Source organism: Patella vulgata, chromosome 8, assembly GCF_932274485.2.
Source record: "Patella vulgata chromosome 8, xgPatVulg1.2, whole genome shotgun sequence".
NCBI lineage: Eukaryota > Metazoa > Mollusca > Gastropoda > Patellidae > Patella > Patella vulgata.
The window spans coordinates 18,558,793-18,578,283 of record NC_065886.2 but is presented as its reverse complement, the minus strand read 5'-3'; the positions used below and the strand labels follow the sequence as shown (position 1 = coordinate 18,578,283).

General features: G+C 30.9%; 1 protein-coding gene across 1 annotated transcript in view; it reads right to left on the bottom strand.

Annotated features, from left to right (window-relative positions):
- Positions 1-721: 721 nt before the first annotated feature.
- Positions 722-19,491, bottom strand: part of LOC126829391 (probable phospholipid-transporting ATPase IA) — a 54,719-nt gene continuing 35,949 nt past the window's right edge. Inside the window, exons 35-41 of the mRNA XM_050559206.1 lie at positions 18,907-18,995; positions 18,691-18,792; positions 18,068-18,150; positions 12,561-12,605; positions 10,662-10,682; positions 6,263-6,306; positions 722-5,538 (exon numbers count right to left, since the gene is read on the bottom strand). Coding sequence (XP_050415163.1) covers positions 5,485-5,538; positions 6,263-6,306; positions 10,662-10,682; positions 12,561-12,605; positions 18,068-18,150; positions 18,691-18,792; positions 18,907-18,995 — 438 coding nt within the window. The 3' untranslated portion in view covers positions 722-5,484. The remainder of the gene's footprint in view (positions 5,539-6,262; positions 6,307-10,661; positions 10,683-12,560; positions 12,606-18,067; positions 18,151-18,690; positions 18,793-18,906; positions 18,996-19,491) is intronic.

Sequence of the window (19,491 nt, the reverse complement as noted above, 5' to 3'; positions counted from 1 at the left end):
TTTACTGTTCTATTAAGAGGATAATCTCAGCTCAACAGAAGTAATCAGTTGATAAAGGTAGCAAGACCTGACTGATGTACACTTACAATCCTGCTTCCATTTCGTGATCCAGTAGTCAAACAGATATAATTGGGTTGTTAAATCTTTGAGTGTTCAGGGTTCTTGCTTTGACCAAAGATGGGTTGCCAGACAACAAAACATGCGGCTAATTCATCCGAGCAGTCGACAAGGGTTGTCACATTTATTCTTTTGTAGGTAATGGGAACTTTTGCATGACACTGATATCCATTTCATACAGACCAGATGATAACTTTTGTAGTTGGAGCATTCATAAGATTCAACAAAGTGAATTGCACAAAATAAAGAATTTAAGAAGAGCCCTATGACATTTCCTTCACACATCAATAATAGTTATTGCTACTGCCAGTAAAAACTTTTGTGTAGCTGCGAAATATTTTTGGTTGTCCGGTGACACTATATTCAATTCACTTGGGACTGATGTGCACAAAACTGGACAGTAACATTGGCTGGTAATATACTAAAAATAGCGGACTGGCTGGTACTTCACCAAAATGTTTTAATGGATGGGTAGTGGGGCAACCATTCAAGATAATGACCATAAGGATTCATGCATTTACTAATTAATTTGAGATTGGACAGACCTCTTTCTCTCTCTTCTACACACTGTCTAATGTGAATTAAAAGTTACAAATGATTGACTTGATTGATTTTATTTTCATAATTGATATAACAGATAAAAACATTTCAAAAATGGGGAAAAAATCAAATTAAAAAAAAAAGACAATTTACGTGTACATGCAGATGAGAAAAAAATGGATTATGGACCAAAAACAAAGAGTATTTTTGACCATTACAGAAAAATATTTACATTACAAATAATAGAAGGCGGTGATTAGTCAAATAGAAAGTACACACATACAGTACAGGTAATACAAATTTAAAGAAAAAATACATACACCAAGTGAATGTCAAAGGTGAATAAAAGTGTAAGCAAACACAAGACATCCTCCTCCTTATAGGGTGTGATAAATGGTATCATATTCATATATCTAGGAAAGAATAAGCATGCTCTGCTCATGCCTGACACCAGTGCTTTCTGGTCGTCTTAGCTTGATGAATTTTTTTTATATAGTTAACTCAGAAGCTAACTAGTGCAGAAAAAAGAAAGCATTCATAGACGTTTAAGGAATAATCTTACAGCCTTGATACAGTTCAGTGATGAAATGAAACAGTAGTCAGTACAATAGAACAAAATTATGAACTTCTGAAGCATCATTTAGACTAAAAGTTCTACAGATTCATGCACATGTATTATACAGTCAAACCTAAATTACAACAACTTATTTTTTACATAGATATGACTAGACTTAAAATAAGTTAAAAGCACTGCTTCTCTGCGTAGTAATACATTCAAACTCTGGTGAACATATTTATCTTAAAAAAATAAGTTGACATGAACCACTGATGATTTTATTTATGAGATTCAGCCATGTAAACTTACAACAAACTACAATTTATAACAAAAATCTTAGATGCATGGTATCAGTTTCACCATTAGCACTACCACAGTTCATTGTCCTTACTGTATATTAACACATGTACTGCTGGTATAGTTTAAGAAACAAAAGTTATCAGCTATGTGAAATACTAATTTTGAATCAGAAGTGGTACCAGGTGTTCTACACAGTAAGCATACCCTGCAAGAGCAACAATTCAATCTTAAACATGACAAAATCACTTTGTATTCAGGAAAGCTTACCCTACCTCATGCACAACACTTCTTTAATAATAGTACAAAATGCTTTACTAAGTCAAGTGTCTGCATTAAACTAGCATTTCTCATCTTTAGTGTTCAGGAAAACAAAACTCTTATGTTATAAACAATGAATGAAATAATGATGGAATAACTACTACCGGTAAATTGAGCAAAATATGTGGGGAATTTTAAAAAAAAAAAAAAAAAAGCCAAGAAAAAACAAAATTTATAAATATGTATTAAAGTCTCTGATCGTCATATGATGCATTGTTGAACCCCTCCAAACTACAATATTGTGAAGATTAAATCTCTGAAAGGAATGTCAGTCCATACACTATCCAATTCCATTCAGTATTTACAAAGATGAATTAAAAATTATGGCGTTATATAGTCAATACAATCCATCGTTACCTATGATGATCGGTGAAATCTTTTGGCGGGTCTTTTTTTAAATCTCATTGAATGCAAGATGATAGATTATCTACTGTTGATAAGAGGTCATGTTATGCCCTCCGCTATAATTCTCATGTAGGAGCAGTCAAGCACGGGGATTATCAAATACAAAAGGATTAAAACTATAGTCCGCTTATATATAATTTATATATAAACACAAATCATAAACCCACAAGCATATTCAATAGCATGTTTTACTCCCGTCAACAGTTCGATTCTTAGATCACTTATTCGGTGTTCAACTCTTCTGTAAATAAATCGTACACGAACTTGAGCATTTGCAATTTTTAAAGATATGTTTGTAATTGGAGTGATAAATATCCTTATACAGTGATGGTGAGTTTCTAATCATATATTTGACTGATTCATGTGTAAATTTTGAATGCAAGATAAGTGAATAACATTTAAGATACTTGTTAACTGATGACCCATGAACTTATATTTGAATCATTAACATAGTTAACTGTTAATTAGATGAACAGTAATAATAATGTGAGGCATGGCTTGTCTGCGATATCACCTTGGTGGAAGCGGACGTAAAATACAACTAACAACAACAATGTGAGGCATGGTGAGATTAAACCATTGACAATTGGATTTTGTTTTTTTAATTAAAAGTTAAATAATCAATGTGAGTACATATTAATGTGGATCAAATGATGATCAGTTACTTTAATTAAAGTAGAATACTAAATGGAGAACTAAATGGAATGTTAGATCTATCACACTAAATTAAGTAAAATATATAATTTAAAAAAATCTCTAATAATCAGGTATTAATACAATTGAACAAGTCCCTATATAACATAACATTGAAATAAAAATAAATAATCTAATTTCTGAAAGAAAGATGTATGTAATATACTATATAGTAAGCTTATACATTGTTAACAGATCACAGTTTTTATGGGAAACAGTCACTAACAATAAGAGGATACTTGTTGAAACATTGTGCTTTTAGAATAAACCTAATGATTGTATCCCATAAAAAACTGTGTTTTGTTAAAGTGTTGCCAGATAGCTAAATGTCACTCAAGGATTATACATTGTTACATGAATTAAAAGCAGTATTAAGAGTGTCTAAAGTAATTATTGTCTGAAAAAATTCAGATCTAAAGATGATCTATCTAAATCCAAAGCGCTTTGATTTTAAAGGCTGACAAAATCGCAAAATCTATTCTAGAAGACCTCAAATCAGAGAAATGGATTAGTGAAATTCAAGAAGAAAAATGTAAAAGTAATAACTCAAGTTTTTATTCTTTCACAGCCTAGTTACTCTTAATTCGTTTCACAGACCTATTACGAAAGCCTTCTAATAATCTGTATAAGATGACTGAACTTTATAAGTTTAACATGTGACGTAAGATCATGAGGCATCAATCATTGGCTCCATGGTGCATGCATTGTTTACATAAGACGTTGTAGCGTAAACTGGTTACACTATCTAGATATACTTCAAACACTGTTATTTTTCTAATACTTCAAAGAAATGTTTTAGAATTTAATTTGCAGAAAGAAAAAAGTTAATATCATGAGCTCATTAATCCACAACGATTTCATCCCTATCAGTGATTGTAGCGGCCTAGCGAATATTTACTGGTGATCAGTGTGAGTTGCTCCCTGTTACTATTTAAATCATGATTCAGTGCAAATGATAATTTATCAGCAGACAAGAACTTATTTATCTAAACCACACCAGATTTGGTGACCGACAAAAATAAAATTTGGTAAACCGTCTATTGGCAACCAAGTGTTTTACTAAACTCCTTTCTGATAATAACACCTTAAAACAATAATATTCATCTTAAACATGAAGAAAATTGACTTATTGAGTGAAATTATAAACTGTTAGTGATGGCTATATTTTAAATCACAGTAATTCTGAATACAATTTTTGTGATAAATTATCAGCCATAAAATAGATTCTACAATCATATGATCCATAACTCTATTCTTAAAAAATACTATCAATAGTGAATAGTCATTCATTTATCAAGCCTAATATACAGCATGCTCAGAAAATTCTTTTAAAAGTTAAGCATAAGCTGTTGCGTAGATTGCATGTTTTATATATACACTAATATTTACTGAACACATCTAATCAATATAATACTTATCAAACTAAATCACATATTGATATAATTTACAGTTGAGACACCACAATGCAAAACAAAATAAATACAATTTAACAAACAGATGATTATACAGAAATATAAATATTCTGATATACTACAACAATACATGTAAATAAATTCCAGCCTATAATACCCCTGCTTCGACTACAATTATTATCTGGATAAAATTCAACCTATTGTAATTAATTCTAAGATTATTTGTGAATTTCAGTTAAGTATTTCATAAATCAACTTCAAATTAGTGGCATATCATACATGCAAATTGCAAAGTCCCAAAGTTAATAGCCATTTTGCAAAACAGGTGACCATACATTCCATATGAAAAGTTCTATTTAGTTTATCCCTTAGAAAAAACAAACAAAGATAGGTTGCTAGGCAACAAGACATATGCCCACAACAGCAAATAAAATGTGGGAGCATAGAAAGCACATCTATAATTATATGTCATACTATTGGATAAAGCCTACATATTTACTAGGACATGACTTAGTATCCAGTGTTAAATACACTTCTCAATTGCAGTTTTATAAATATTCGGTTAAATAACTTCTTTCAAATGATTAGGTAAATCAATGATTTCAATATTATGCCGACTCAAAGAAGTCTACCCTTTTCTTAGATTTGGATGAGAAATTCTGAGGTAGACCAAGTTTGATTTTGTTAACCCCAATAAATAGCATGATCAGTGGATTATCTTTGAAACATCAGTTGATCATTGCCAAATCAGAAATAACCATTTTCACCAGAAGATGAATGATTCTCTGTTGATGGCTTGACTGATGATCAAAAAAGAATCTGCCTATCATACATGACATGATGGGGTTGGTCATTCTTTACAAGAATTTGACGAAATTTAAGTTACAATTTATCAACTTTCAATAATTTGAAAGGAAATTAGGTGTAAATCACTAAAACTATCTTAACACTTAAAATGTACACGCAAAAGATAAATAACATGAAGGGTTTGTTTAGTTTTGATTAAGACAAAGAATATTACAAGCTTGTGTGTAAGATAATAAAACAATTATAAATTACACATTAAAAAATACAGATGTACATAATATTACTTATGTAATAGATTGTTTAAATCTAATCTGACTGCTTGGTGTGAACAAAGTTTCACAAGCCTTCTGGTTTTCCTCTTGTTGTGTCATAAGCACGAACAAATCTTGCCTAAAATAAAATAAAATAAAATAAAATTCATGTCAAAATCATTACTACCTTGTAGTCTAGGTAATGAAAATTAGTTCTTTATTTTGTTTTCTTTTTGTATATTTTTTTTTCTTTACCCTTTACTAAGGCTATTAACCATGCATTATGCAAGAGCTAAATCTGCCTATTAATCAACTTATCCAGACCATAATTAACTCTCGATGTATTTACTGGATTAGGATCCGATTTGCTGCTCAACTTTCATTCAAGATAAAATCATGAAATGGATAATCAAGACTATGTTTTTTATCGTACCGACTTTAGTAATGATGATCAAGGGTAGCCCGAAAATTTAATCGCTAAATTCTCGTTTCAGAGTGGATCAATGTGACTGAAATTTTCAGCAAATTCCCTTTACAGTATCTAGGTTTTAACTATTATAGTGAGAACTGCCAGGTCTTTATCTAATCCCCCATAATCTATCTTTAAGCACAGTGGGACTAATTTTAATAGTTCCAGATCTTGATTATTAGTTCAAATACTGCATTCCAAATGTTCTCTGCTGCGACAGCACAAAATAGCATCAAAGGTAACTGGCAGTGTGGATATCCATGTATACGAACAACACAGCGACAGGAGCCATGGTGGCTAAGTGAGTAAGACACTGGCTCTCTAGTCTTGAGGTCGCAGGTTTGATCCCGGTGTTGGCCGAGAAAGTATAGGTATGTATACAAGATTATCTTACCTGACCAACAACACCATGTTCTTCCTGAGAAAATGCATAACCATCTACAATAAAGTATAAGAATATAATTTTATAAAACATAAAAAAAATCAAAACTGACTTATTAAAGAATCAATTTGGCAGAAACCATAATTCATAAAGTTAAAATATGCACTATTTTAATGAAATGACTGTTGCTGTTATGTAATTTAGCAGACCAGAGTATAAAAAGACCTCCATGAACTATGTATTGGCTAGTACTAAAAACACAGCATCATTATGGTAAAGGCTAAAAGCTAATGCCCATTGTAGATGTCTTCATACATATAGGTCACAAGATGTAAATAGGGTTAGCTCACATGATTGTTGACAAGATTGAGGATTAGGGTTAGCCCTAGCCCCAATTACATTTTGTGACCTATAACGAAATTTGCAATGGACCTTAGCTTTTAGACCTAACCCACAATTATTATATTTGTATTGTATAAGAGAGATAAGATGGGAGGTGTGACATCAGCAGAAATCGTTATAATGGCTATAACTGAAGTCAGAATTGATGGATTTGCATAATGTTTGGACCAAAATATTTATTTTTTTATAAATGTAAGCCTATCCATATTTGCCTTTTACATTATTAAGCCAGGAATACTGTGCCTTTAAATCAAGAATTTTCTGTAAATGAAAGTACAAGATGTGAATGACATAACAGACAATATGAACTGCAATAAGTTTGAGTGGATTTACACAAAGTGGAATCTATTCCTGTTTATATTTTAATTTCGTATATATGAAGTCATTATTTTCTTTCACAATATCAAATATGAATTCTAAAATGTTACAACTTTAATTTTAATGTTGTAAGCTGAAAAAAAAAACATAACAGTAAACCCAACAACCAACCCCTCTTTACAGAGTTAGAGCAACGTAGATAAAACAAAACACTTCAAAACCACAGAACATCCATAGAATTATAACTTGTGCTAATAATTCAGGATGTATTCATTGGTGCGATGTTAGCTGACTTAACTTTCATAGGTCAGAGTCCGACAGCCTTGGTGTGCTAAGAGTGGGGGTGGTTTATTACTAAATTTTTAGACTATTTACACAATCTTGGAATAATCAATTTGAATATAAAATTTTGTAAATCATGTTTTATATATAAAGTAAAAAATAACTTTTCCATCCATCATCAATCTGATTAAAAAACAGATCTATATTTTGTTTCGTTTTTTTATACTTTCATGGCCTCTACTACAGATCTGACCAGTTGTAGTGGGAGGTCGTGTCGGAGGTCATACGAGTGGCTTTTGACACTATGACGTCAGACATTTCATTACCCAATCAGCCTTGATGTTTCTAGTGGGTTACCCACAGTTCCATGCAACTCATGCCAACAGACCATTTCATTAGCTAATCCCTCACATCATCCAGAATGTGGGTAATATAACAACTCTTCCAGATCCTAGTGTAGTAAATACAAGTAAAACAAAATTTTGAACTATAAAAAAAACGAAATGAAATATGATCTGTGTTTTAACCAAATTGATGCATCATGTCCCTAAATACAATTTGTACCAAGTGTCATTAAATTTCCTGAATCAGTGTGAACAACAATATTTTTTCTAGAACAATTTATGCTATGAATTCTCACTGTTTGGTTATGACCTTATCATCTAACATCTTAATTGTACTGCAAAGGCATTAAAAAAAACCCATAACAAACCACATACAGCACCAAAAAGACACATTAATCCAAGAAAACTGAGTAGTAAAATAATGGTGATATTTATCATTCTTTACATTCTATTTGCATAAATAAATAAATAAATAAATAAATAAATAAATACCATTATTTTACATATTGTAATTCTCAGGCTTATTAACACCAACAATGTGTACCCATTACTTATTCCCAATTTCTGATCAAAAATGAAAGTGAAAATATGGTCTTTGTCCATGTTAGCAACTGCCCAAAATAGATGGAAGACAACCAACGTGTTGTACAGCATACTAAACTTATGCTGCCTGTTTACAATTAGCTCTGTGTGAGAATAGACACTAAGCTAGTTGACCGACATTTTAAGTCCTAAATCAATGATTTTAGTCAAAAACACTTATTTCGAGAATTTTGAGAAGTATATATTCTGCTTTCATTTAATAAAATTGAAAAGGTTTAATTAGTCTTTTTGTGTATAACAGATGTGAACCGGAGTAGCACCGCATTACAAAACAATATACTAATTGTTGGATATGGTGGCCATTTAGGGCAGAGATTTATTCTCGAAGTAGAGTAGATAGTTCTCTGTGTGCAGAATAGTTATATAGATGAAGTTATAAAGAAAGTAGGAAAATAATGTACTGTGTATATAAATGAATTAAATAAATTTGATAACAGACTCTTATTTGTTCTATTCTTTATAAAGGGCGAATGGCTCTATTGTTTGGAACTTTGAAATAGACAAAAAATGTTCTGAAAGCACATATTAATGTAGTATTATTATTAATGTATATGAAGTGATTTATATTCAATTTTTGATGAAAATGTTGTTATTTCTCAATTATAATCGGTGAAATAGTGAACACTTCAAATTGAACGGCAGTTGTCTATGACTGCTTATTGCATTCTACACATTTTTTAAATTATTATTTTGTTGTTTGCGGATCAGCCTTTACTAATTACTTCCACACTGCATTGTAGGATATTTTTTCATTACAAAATAGCACCTGAAACTATAGGGTACATGACTTGTGTACTGATTATAAAATGTTAATAGTCTTAAACTTAAATATTGTTTTTTTGAATCCTATAATTTCATGGCAAATAATAACATCAATATTGATCAATATTTAATTCACTAGTGTTTTGATTCTGAATATTATGGAAAATATTGAGTTAGAGACTTAGCTTCTTTAATGTAAGGCAGGATATAAATGCCATCGTGAGAAAAGTGAATGTTTCTCCTAATCCCTCATCCTACAACTAAAGCACAAATTTCTGCTTATACTCTCACCATTAAAAATCGTATATATATAAATATATATATTCTTTGTTGTTTTAAACAAGTAGATTTAGTTAAAAGTTAATTCTTAATTAAGTATAAAATATATTGATTAGTATTTGTATGTGTATAAATATCTATTTGGAAACTAATTAAAATATACAGTTATTACTGCACAGTATTATGTGATGTTGGATTTACGAAGATAGAATAGTGAAAAAGATAAAATATACACCATCAGAATAGTCTACATTAAGTAAGCAAGATTGAATCCTTCATTCCCAGTTAGTATCATACCATAGTTAGTTAGACTTGATGACCTTTCTCCTGTAAATACATCAATGGTTTAGTAACACCTCTATTATTCACCCAACCCGTGTAATGGAGGAGTATCTGAGAACTGCAACATTTGTTTTTTTAATTCCTTCCTGCAGATAATTTACACTACACAGTATATGGCATTCGTGGTCTAAGGGGAGATAATATGAGATTAAGGACCAAGTCACAAAAGTTACCTCCCCTCTATTATAATCTTGGTTATTTTGTAAGAGTTAACTGGAGTGTAATATAATAAATAGAAAGAAAGAAAACATAGGAATATATCAAATATGTAAGATATCATAAGGCTGCAAAAGTGCATTCAAACTGAAACACTGAAGGTACTTGATCACCCAGTGATTAATGTTTTGCTTTTAAATTAAAAGACATGAACACAGCTTAGTGGAGAAATAAGCTAACATTGACTCAATAACTTTAAGTACTGGCACTATAATTCTGTATAAATTTGGATTGAATATATCATTTTTATAAAAACATTTCTATAACTTGTTAGTAGCAGTAATGATTTTGAACTTGCAACTTTTAAACTAACAATTTTGGGATTGTGAAACTGCATTATATATTTACTTGTCAAAACATTTCATTCAACCTATTTTGTTTTCCAAAATGACCTCATTTTTAATTCCCTAAAGCCAAAAACTTACCAGAAATGCATAAAATCTGTTTGTTATACTAATTTTAATTGCTTTTTTCTTAAAATAAATATTATGGTGTGTACTCCATACCTAAATATCTGTGCCCTTTTGTAAGATACATGTAAATTATGTAAATCCATAAGTCACATATCAATTTAAAGGTTTTTCAATATAGAATGTAAGTCTATGCATACTTGTGTTTTGATTTTTTGACCCATGTGGTTTATTTAGCCAGAAACAGTATTTGAAAGTTTCTGAATGATGATATTGGCCATGTGGATATCACAATAGGTGAACAATTACCTTCAGTTGTCTATTTTGTAGGTTTTAAAATAAAGAAATAAATAAGGTTAGTTTGCAGATAAGAATATTAGTAATATTTGAACTAACTATAATTAATTCACAAAACATCTATAAATAATGAAAAGCTAGAAAACATAAACTTACGTGAAGGAGTAGGTGACGGAGCTAATTTTATAAAGACAATAAAAAACAAATAAATCAAATCATGCTAACGTAACAAATAGGCTCAGGTTAGAAAATAAATAATACATCTATCCATAACATAAACATTTAACTAACAATTATTAATAATCATTCATACAAAAAAATTCATCTAATTATTTACATTCAAATATTAGTTAGTTGAATACATTAGCATGTAAAATAAAATAAAATTATTTAAATCAGCTTCCAATCCAAATCAAGTTAAGCATAAGTAGACAAAAGAACACCAAGTTGAAAACAAAAACAAAACATTTATACTACCACTGGGTGAATGTTTAATTTCATAAAACGTGTCTCTTGTTAGCCATTCAAAATATGTTTCTTACTTATGTAATATATTTGAAAAGGTTTTCCTTAATTTTTGTGATGCAAAGAAAAGAAGTTATTTTAGCTATTGAGATTATCTCATAACATCGACTGAATGTAAGACATAGTGCTCACACAAATACTTGAATTTTCAAATTGGAATTTGTATTCAATATTTAATGTCAATTAAAACTATTGGAATCTGATATGTTTTTGCCTCCTATGAAATATTTAATAAAATCTGTTCAATGAAATCAACTAATATTAAAAAATAAACAAATCTGGAGATAAAAAAAAAATATATTGATTTGATAGATTCATATTTTCTATAAATCATTAAATGCACCAAAAAGGGTACAAAATTGATCAATTCAATTGAATGAACATTTGAATAGGAATCGGATAATGATTTCGAATATTTGAATAGTAAAATAAGCATTTGATGTGACCACTATCAAAAGTATGAAATTTGATCAATGATTTAAATAATGGAAAATGACATCAGAATATAATTAAAAGAATTCTTTTTTTTTACAACATACAAAGTGTGAGTGATAGTTCCATATATTTCATCTGTCAATGTGTCTCATCAAAAATTCATGACATTCTGTGTATGGTTGTGTTATGGGTGCAAACAGCGAACATGATATTATGTAAAGGGACAAGCAAAGAGAAAGGTGCAATAACTCAATTATATACTGGTTTGAAATCAAGAAGATAATTGGTTGATGGTTTGTTGCTTCAGAGTGATCTGTATTGGGATTGTCTACTAAGGAGTGCCAAATTACCTACTACATATTATAGTTTGATTAGACTCCAGTGTGCGGTAAATACCTGTACTAGTTATCTCATGAAAATTCAAGTATTTCATCGTTTTTTTGTCTCTCTTTTTTTCATGAACTAGTGAGCCAGCACTTTACAAGTCACCATGAAAAGAGATTATTTTCCTTAGGAATGGCTTGCAATAGCAAACCAACACTGATCATGTGTCATTAATACAAGATCAACCAATGGCATAATTTTGACCAAATCTGTACAGTAAATTCTACATCTCTATAAAATGCACAGTTCATGTGATCATGGTTACTACACATGAAATAAAAAAGAAATGAAATCGAAAAGAAGTATGATCGGGTCGGGTATTGGTTAAAATAACGTAATCTATCTTAAATTGGATTTCCAAACCAAATCACTCTGAAACTAAAACAGTTGTGTGTGTCATCTAGAGTAGGCCTGAGTGAATTGAATTATAATGTATAGTGGTATGAAGCAAGATTCCAAGATATCAAAGAGAATGTATACATGATGCTATTAGTGAGAGAATAGTATATAGCTGAAATATAGATGCTATCAGATCTGAACCTAATAAAAAGACATAATCTATTTATGATTCAGAATTAAGTTTTAATACAAATATAATGAAAAATTCTTTTACAAAATTATGAAATAATTCAGATTGACTCTTTCAAATTTCTTTTTATTGAGTTCAAAGTTAATATGAAGCTTAGATTAAAATACTGAATATTGTTCTACCTGTAAACGTATCTAATTCTAACATATTACAGAATCTAAAAGAAACTATATTAATAATAAAAACTGCTTAATTCACTATTAATTCTTTCTTCATAGAACATTTTTATGAAATTACTAAACTGCTTTAGATGTTATAGTACAGATTACTATTTGTCTGTTATAATAGAAAAACTAAGTATACACTGTTTTGTGTAGTTCACTTCTATAAATGAATGGAACAAAATCTGCATTTCTGTAACTAAATCCAAGGCAGTTTAATAAGATTATGAAAATTTCTAATTGATTAGGACAATACAGCTTTGTACTTAGCAGGATCAACAAGAAAATGGGGGGGGGGGTAAATGAAAAGAATGTGTTACTGTACCATCAAAATAGCTATCTTTTTACCTACATACGGATACAACTAACAAACAAATCTATTTTTAAAAGTAATACTATTACTGACTTTTATAATTAACTTTTATATGTACAAATATTGACTAATTGACTACCACATTGAAGCAAATAAGTGCACATATCCCCATAAGACTGAAATTTTTTATTTTGCATCTCTCCTTTTAATACATTATTTTGATATAACTTATGTACCTTTGTGATATAAGCAGAAATAACTGAATTAAAAATATGACACCACTTTAGTGAATAGCTTTGTGCTTATTGGAATTTAGTGTGTTGTATTCAGTGTGTATTGCAACATTGGTGAGTTCAGTGAATTTTATAACACTGTTGTATTCATTGAGCATTGTAAAACTGTTGTATTACAACATTGGTGATCTCAGTGTGCATTATAACACTGTGGTATTCATCGTGCATTATAACACTGTTGTATTCGGTGTGTATTACAATATTGTGATATTTCAGTGTGTATTCAATATATATTACAGGTTGTGTTGTACAATTTTATTGTATTCTGTGTATAGAAAAATTATTGTGTACTTATTATATAACTTTTTGTGGGCTACTAACCAGTGGACAAAGTTCTGTCGTCTTTATAAACATTCTGTCAACAATACCCAAAAATTATACACTTAAGAATCTCAACTCCTTTCAAAAATCAAAATGAGTCACACCCAACACATTAAAAACAAAAAAGAACAGCAATAATGGAAACACAGCTTAAAACTAAACAAAAGAATGAAATTATCAATTCCAGTTAATATATCTCGGGGGTGAGTATAATTTTATATGGAGACACAAGGGGAACATTTTATAAAATATTAAGGTGATGACAAGTTTATGTTAATAAAACATCAGAATTAGTCAGTGATGCTAATTGTTTTAGAGGATTGTGTTTCCTACAATGACACACCAATTGAATTGTGTTACACAGTTGGAATCTATAACGTATGTGATGGCATTAATCTAAATTAGTGTGAACACAAAACATAAGTTGGATGTCTAAAACTAATCTTCAACTATGATACTGTGACAAACTACCAGTAATACAAATATCTTAAATATTTGATGTTTTTACATGCTGTACCATGATACAAGTGTGCCATGTTCAAGGAAGGAGAAGGGGGAGGGGGATAACTCCAGAAGACTAATACGACCCAAGATGAACTAATCTACGCCTAATGGAGGTCTGTACAGTACTAGTTCATGAAATACTGTAAAGCAAGATTTTTTTCCAGGGGTTTATAGTTGTAAGTTTTACCAAGTTTAATAAAATTAGACTACAATTTACTAATGCTAATAAATCCTCAGACATGAAACAAGAATTATAATTAGTGCTCCTACGACTAGTCGGATAGCCGTAAACGGTTAGAACTGGACGGTTAAACGGTTTGAATTCAACGGTACGGTTATTCGGAGATGTCCCCCATTACATAGAGTTGTGTCTGATTATATTCCTCTTTATAACAAAACTTGCCCGTTGTAATTTTGTATTTGATGTTTGAAAATTTTAGAATGTAACAGTCGTCCAACGATGTCGACTGCTAAACAATGATACTATTAATAGCACTCGTCGTAGTCATACGGCAAAGTCAACGGACCTTGTTCGTCTTTTGCTATTGTTAATCCAATATAAATACTTCTCGGCATTTCTAACTATATTCTACCTTGTTTATTATTTACTTCAAAACGTAACCACCATTCAAAATATAATCATAAAGGCTAGAAAATGACATTATACTAGATTCGTTACGGCATTGAACACGTTTCATATCTCGTAATTTCTCGAATGAATTCTACTTTGGTTTTCAGTTAAATTTACTTTATTCTATTCTTAGTAACATTGTGTAATCGTAATATTATCGCCGTCTGTCACGTACGAAGGGAAATTGAGTATTGTTTTGTATATTATCGTTATATTGAATTAAAAAAATGTTTCAAGTTAACCAGGTAAATAAATAGCTAAGGCCTTAGATAGTTTAAATTTTCATTAAAGAATTGTTCATGTCTGAAAAAATTCCTGAAATTTTTGCGCGTGTAATGCCTTTTATAAGGCGAGTATAGTGTGCGCACGAGTAATGACTCGTAGCTCCAGACAAGCTCTGTTTTATGTTTAAAATTGATACCATACGGTTAACGGTTACTAACCGGTTAATAGCAACGGCTATTCGAATAACAAAAAGTCCTAACCGTAGGAGCACTAATTATAATCGTATCAAAATGGGAAGTTTAAGTCATCAACATCCTGCACCCATGGACATGTTTTGGAAGGTATAGGAATAGACAATCTCTGTGTTATTGGGAATAAACAACAAAATTCTAGTAGTGTATATAAGATTTCACATGATAAACAGGGATGATAAAAATAGATTAATTCTTTAAATGACATCTAGAAGCACGGTTAACTATTCATAACAAAACACAAGGTATATATGGATTAACTACTTCTCTCTTATTTAATAACAACGCTTCGTAACACATACAGGTCACTTCTTCAAGTTACATAATGATAAATATCCATCTAGTCAGCCTATTTATACATATTTGGCTTACACCGAACTAATTAATAACCAGAAGAAACCATTAAAATAAATTAAAAGCAACCACAATGTCAATAAATAAGACAAACAATAATAGATAATTGACCCTTAGTAGAATGATAAAATATGTATAAATAGGTTGAGTAGATGGATATTTATCATTAACTTGAAAACGTGACCTGTATGTGTTACGAAACGTTGTTATTAAATAATAGAGAAGTAGTTACATCCATATATACCTTGTGTTTTGTTATGAAAAATAGATTAGTTTTCTTCCGATTGAAATGTTTTCAGAGGGATCAGAAGCAACCGTTTGAAAATGATAAATTAATTTGAATATGTTTTCAGCCTAAATATATCATCAAATCACATTTTGTACGTGTGAAAGCATCTTTAAATAACTTGATGCATTAATTTCTTGCTTTACAGTTAGAAATTAAAGACAAGCAACTGTAAATTTACAACTGACTGTTCATGAAATTATTCTCTAGTATGCTACTGGTGTGTGATGATGATGTTTTAGTATTAGTATAGCGTACTTGTCCCACACTAAAAGCCACTCAACTATTATAATGATACAATTATTGCATTAACTCACCAAACTAGCAGTAGTTATTATATATGAATAGTTTCTATATTCTCACAGCCTAATAGATATATAGTTATTATTTAGGTTAAAATAATCATTGTTACAATTAAAGAAATGACTATAGAGTTCTTTTTAGTCATAATACATATTAATAATAACCTTGGCATGGCAAGATGTGATATAACCAAAATTACTATTATTATTAGCTTACTTCCTCGGTATGAAGCCAATCAGCATACTACTTCCAGATTCAAGACAATAATTATTGAAGATGATGTGAGACGAGCTGTAGTAATGCTGGTATAATATAGGAACTAAAAGTGATCGTGACTTTGTTAATGATCTACAGCTGTTAGTAGAATTAGATTGTGTGGGTATAGGCCCTCTTCATTAAAATACTGTCCAACACATTCCATTTTTAAGGTGAAATCTACAGGAACAGCAGATCTTATTCAAGACAGCTTATAGATTTTCTTGGATTTAATTATGTTTTTGACAAATACTATTCAACATTCCATTTTTAAGATGGCATCATAGGAATAACAGACAATACTCAAGACAAATTATAGAATTTCCTGGATTTATCTATGTTCTTGATAAAAAATACTGTCCAACATTTTATTTTAGGAATAACAGACCTTATTCAAGACAGCTTATATAATTTCCTGGATTTATCTATGTTCTTGATTAAAATACTGTCCAACACATATCATTTTTAAGGTGAAATCATAGAAATAGCAGACATTAATCAAGACAGATTACAGGATCTCTCTGATAATTCTATGTTCTTGTTCCAAAGAACATGATATGAACTAATCAAATAAGTAGACTCTGTAATATTTATACACTCACCTGACATTGAGTATTTTTTGTAACATATATAAATGTTTAGTTGAGTTAGACAATTAGCAACTGTTTATATTTTCTAATAAATGTGCACAAGCTCACAGTCATGTTAAGATGATGTTAGTAAGACAAACTGTTATATCAATGACATTACATATCTCAAAATAATCAACATAATACAACAATACAATACTATTAGACTGAAAATCAAATCTACTATCAACCTTATTTTAGGTACAAAATTGTAGTTTTCTGTGATCCAGTTCATTGTAAATATGGAGAGAGAGAGAGAGAGAAATGGGGTTTAACGTCCACTCGACACAAACTAGGTCATTTCGGGACTAACAATTTTATTTCAATAATCGCTTGCACGTAGGGGTCTTTAGCAGTGGGAGGAAACTGGAGGACCCGGAGAAAACCCACGAGGTTGGACAGGCGACCCTACTCCTTGTCACGTACAACCAGGGAATCGAAACCATGCCAGTTGAATCAATGACAGACCGTATGATACACTGCATAAGTGCTAACCATTCAGCCATCCAACTCCGCTTGTAAATATGGTACACAGGACAATAGTTGTTGGAATGACTGCAGCTGTCTAGATATAACTGCCATTAGGAAATAACTGTTAAGATGACTGATGTTAGGACGATAGTTGTTCAGACAACGGATTCTAGGATGATAGTTGTTTAGACAACTGAAGCTAGGACATAGTTGTTTTGACTACTGCTGCTAGGATGATAGTTGTTTTGACTACTGCTGCTAGGATGATAGTTGTTTAGACAACTGATTCTAGGACGATGGTCATTCAAATGACTTTCATCAGAATGACAGATGTTCATAAGACTGCCACTACAACAGTTTTCAACAGACAACTGTCGGTAGCAATTGATACAAAACAAATCAATGTGCTTAAATGTTAAAAACAAAATAAGGAAGACAGCAGATTTAATTTGAATTCATAATTAACTAAGACAAATTAAAAATATATCTGAACATAACTTAACAACATACAGGGCATCCTCCTAACAGTCCTACACTGTTAGATTTAGCCTTGATGGAAGACATAATAGTAAACTATAAGTATCTAAACTATATTTATACTGATATATTAGCAGTGGACATGTAAGACTTACGTGGTTGATCTGTGGTCTGTGACATTCTACCAGGTCGTGAAAATAAACTACATCCTAACAGACGAGCTCTCTCTGATATTGGTCTAAACAAATTAAAATCAAGAAAAAATACAATATGGATTATAAAACTGCTCACTAAATGGATCATTCAGGTCTTAAGACTAAAAATAAAAGAATGGAATTGGGTTTTACTTAGCTCATTATGACACTAAGGGGAGGTTCTGGGTGAAAAACTGAGGCCCTGTGTACACATAAAGGAACTTTTGACACTTTTGAAATTGATGAAGAGTATGTGGAAATGCCCAGTTTATTTCTACGATTATGTGTCCAATGCAAGGGGAGCAATTTGCCCAGACATCCACTCTTCTTCAAAGTTTAAAGGGATATTTTTGGTCAATAACCAATATATACATGGGTTGTCAATTTTTCATCCCATCCGTTTGTCACCTTTGAAAAGCATGAAATGGGTTTGAAAATTGCCTTTTCTCCATTATTAGCTTGCTTTCAAAAAGTTTTGACATCCCAAATTCAGCTTGCTTTGGGATTTAGTCAACAATATAACCAGTAGCCAAAATCTTTGCTCCCGTTTCTGACAGAATCAAGGTGAGAATATGTAAACTTACCTTTTCTTTTTAGGAGAAGATGAATGAATAACAGCTTCTTTATTAGATAATTCCATTTCTTGTACATATTGCCTCTGTGATTTATAGAACCATCTCCTTAATCTAAAATATATTTTTAAAAAAAACTTTTATATTAATTCATATCTAACAAAAAACATATCTACAATTTGGATGCATTTGTACACAATGAAATACAGATAAATAAAGGCTACTTACACTTTCCAAGAGAAATCTCTGAGTAATGATGATGTTGGAATGATAATTAAACCCAACCAGAATAAAGAACAACCAAATACATAACGATCCTAGAATATATCATAAAGCACATGAAATTTGTATGGAAATATGTCATTAATTATTTAGCAATCAGGTTTACCCTGTCAGTATTTACATCTATGAGAACTTCAGATCGAGTAATGTCTCTAGAGCAGACCTTACCATAAGAAATAAAATAGGGTTTAATGTCTTATTTTTCTGCATCAACAGGGTGCTAATGAAGACGGGCATATCCCATGCAGTGTGCTATGTGGGACATTTTGACCAGATAGTGACACTACTCTTATTTTTTTACGAATGTCAACTGTCATGGGCTATTTAATGTGCACACCAATATGTGCAAGGGACCTGTTTTTGTCCTATCCAATTGACTAGAGATGCTCCTGCCAACATCAGGAGAAAACCAGGGAACTCATTGTTATCGAGCCAGCAACTTACTCACTTAGCCACTGTGGCTCCCCTCTCCAGGAGAACAACACGTAAGTCTCGAAGGATTATAATTCAGATGAGTTTAAGTGTAAGGGT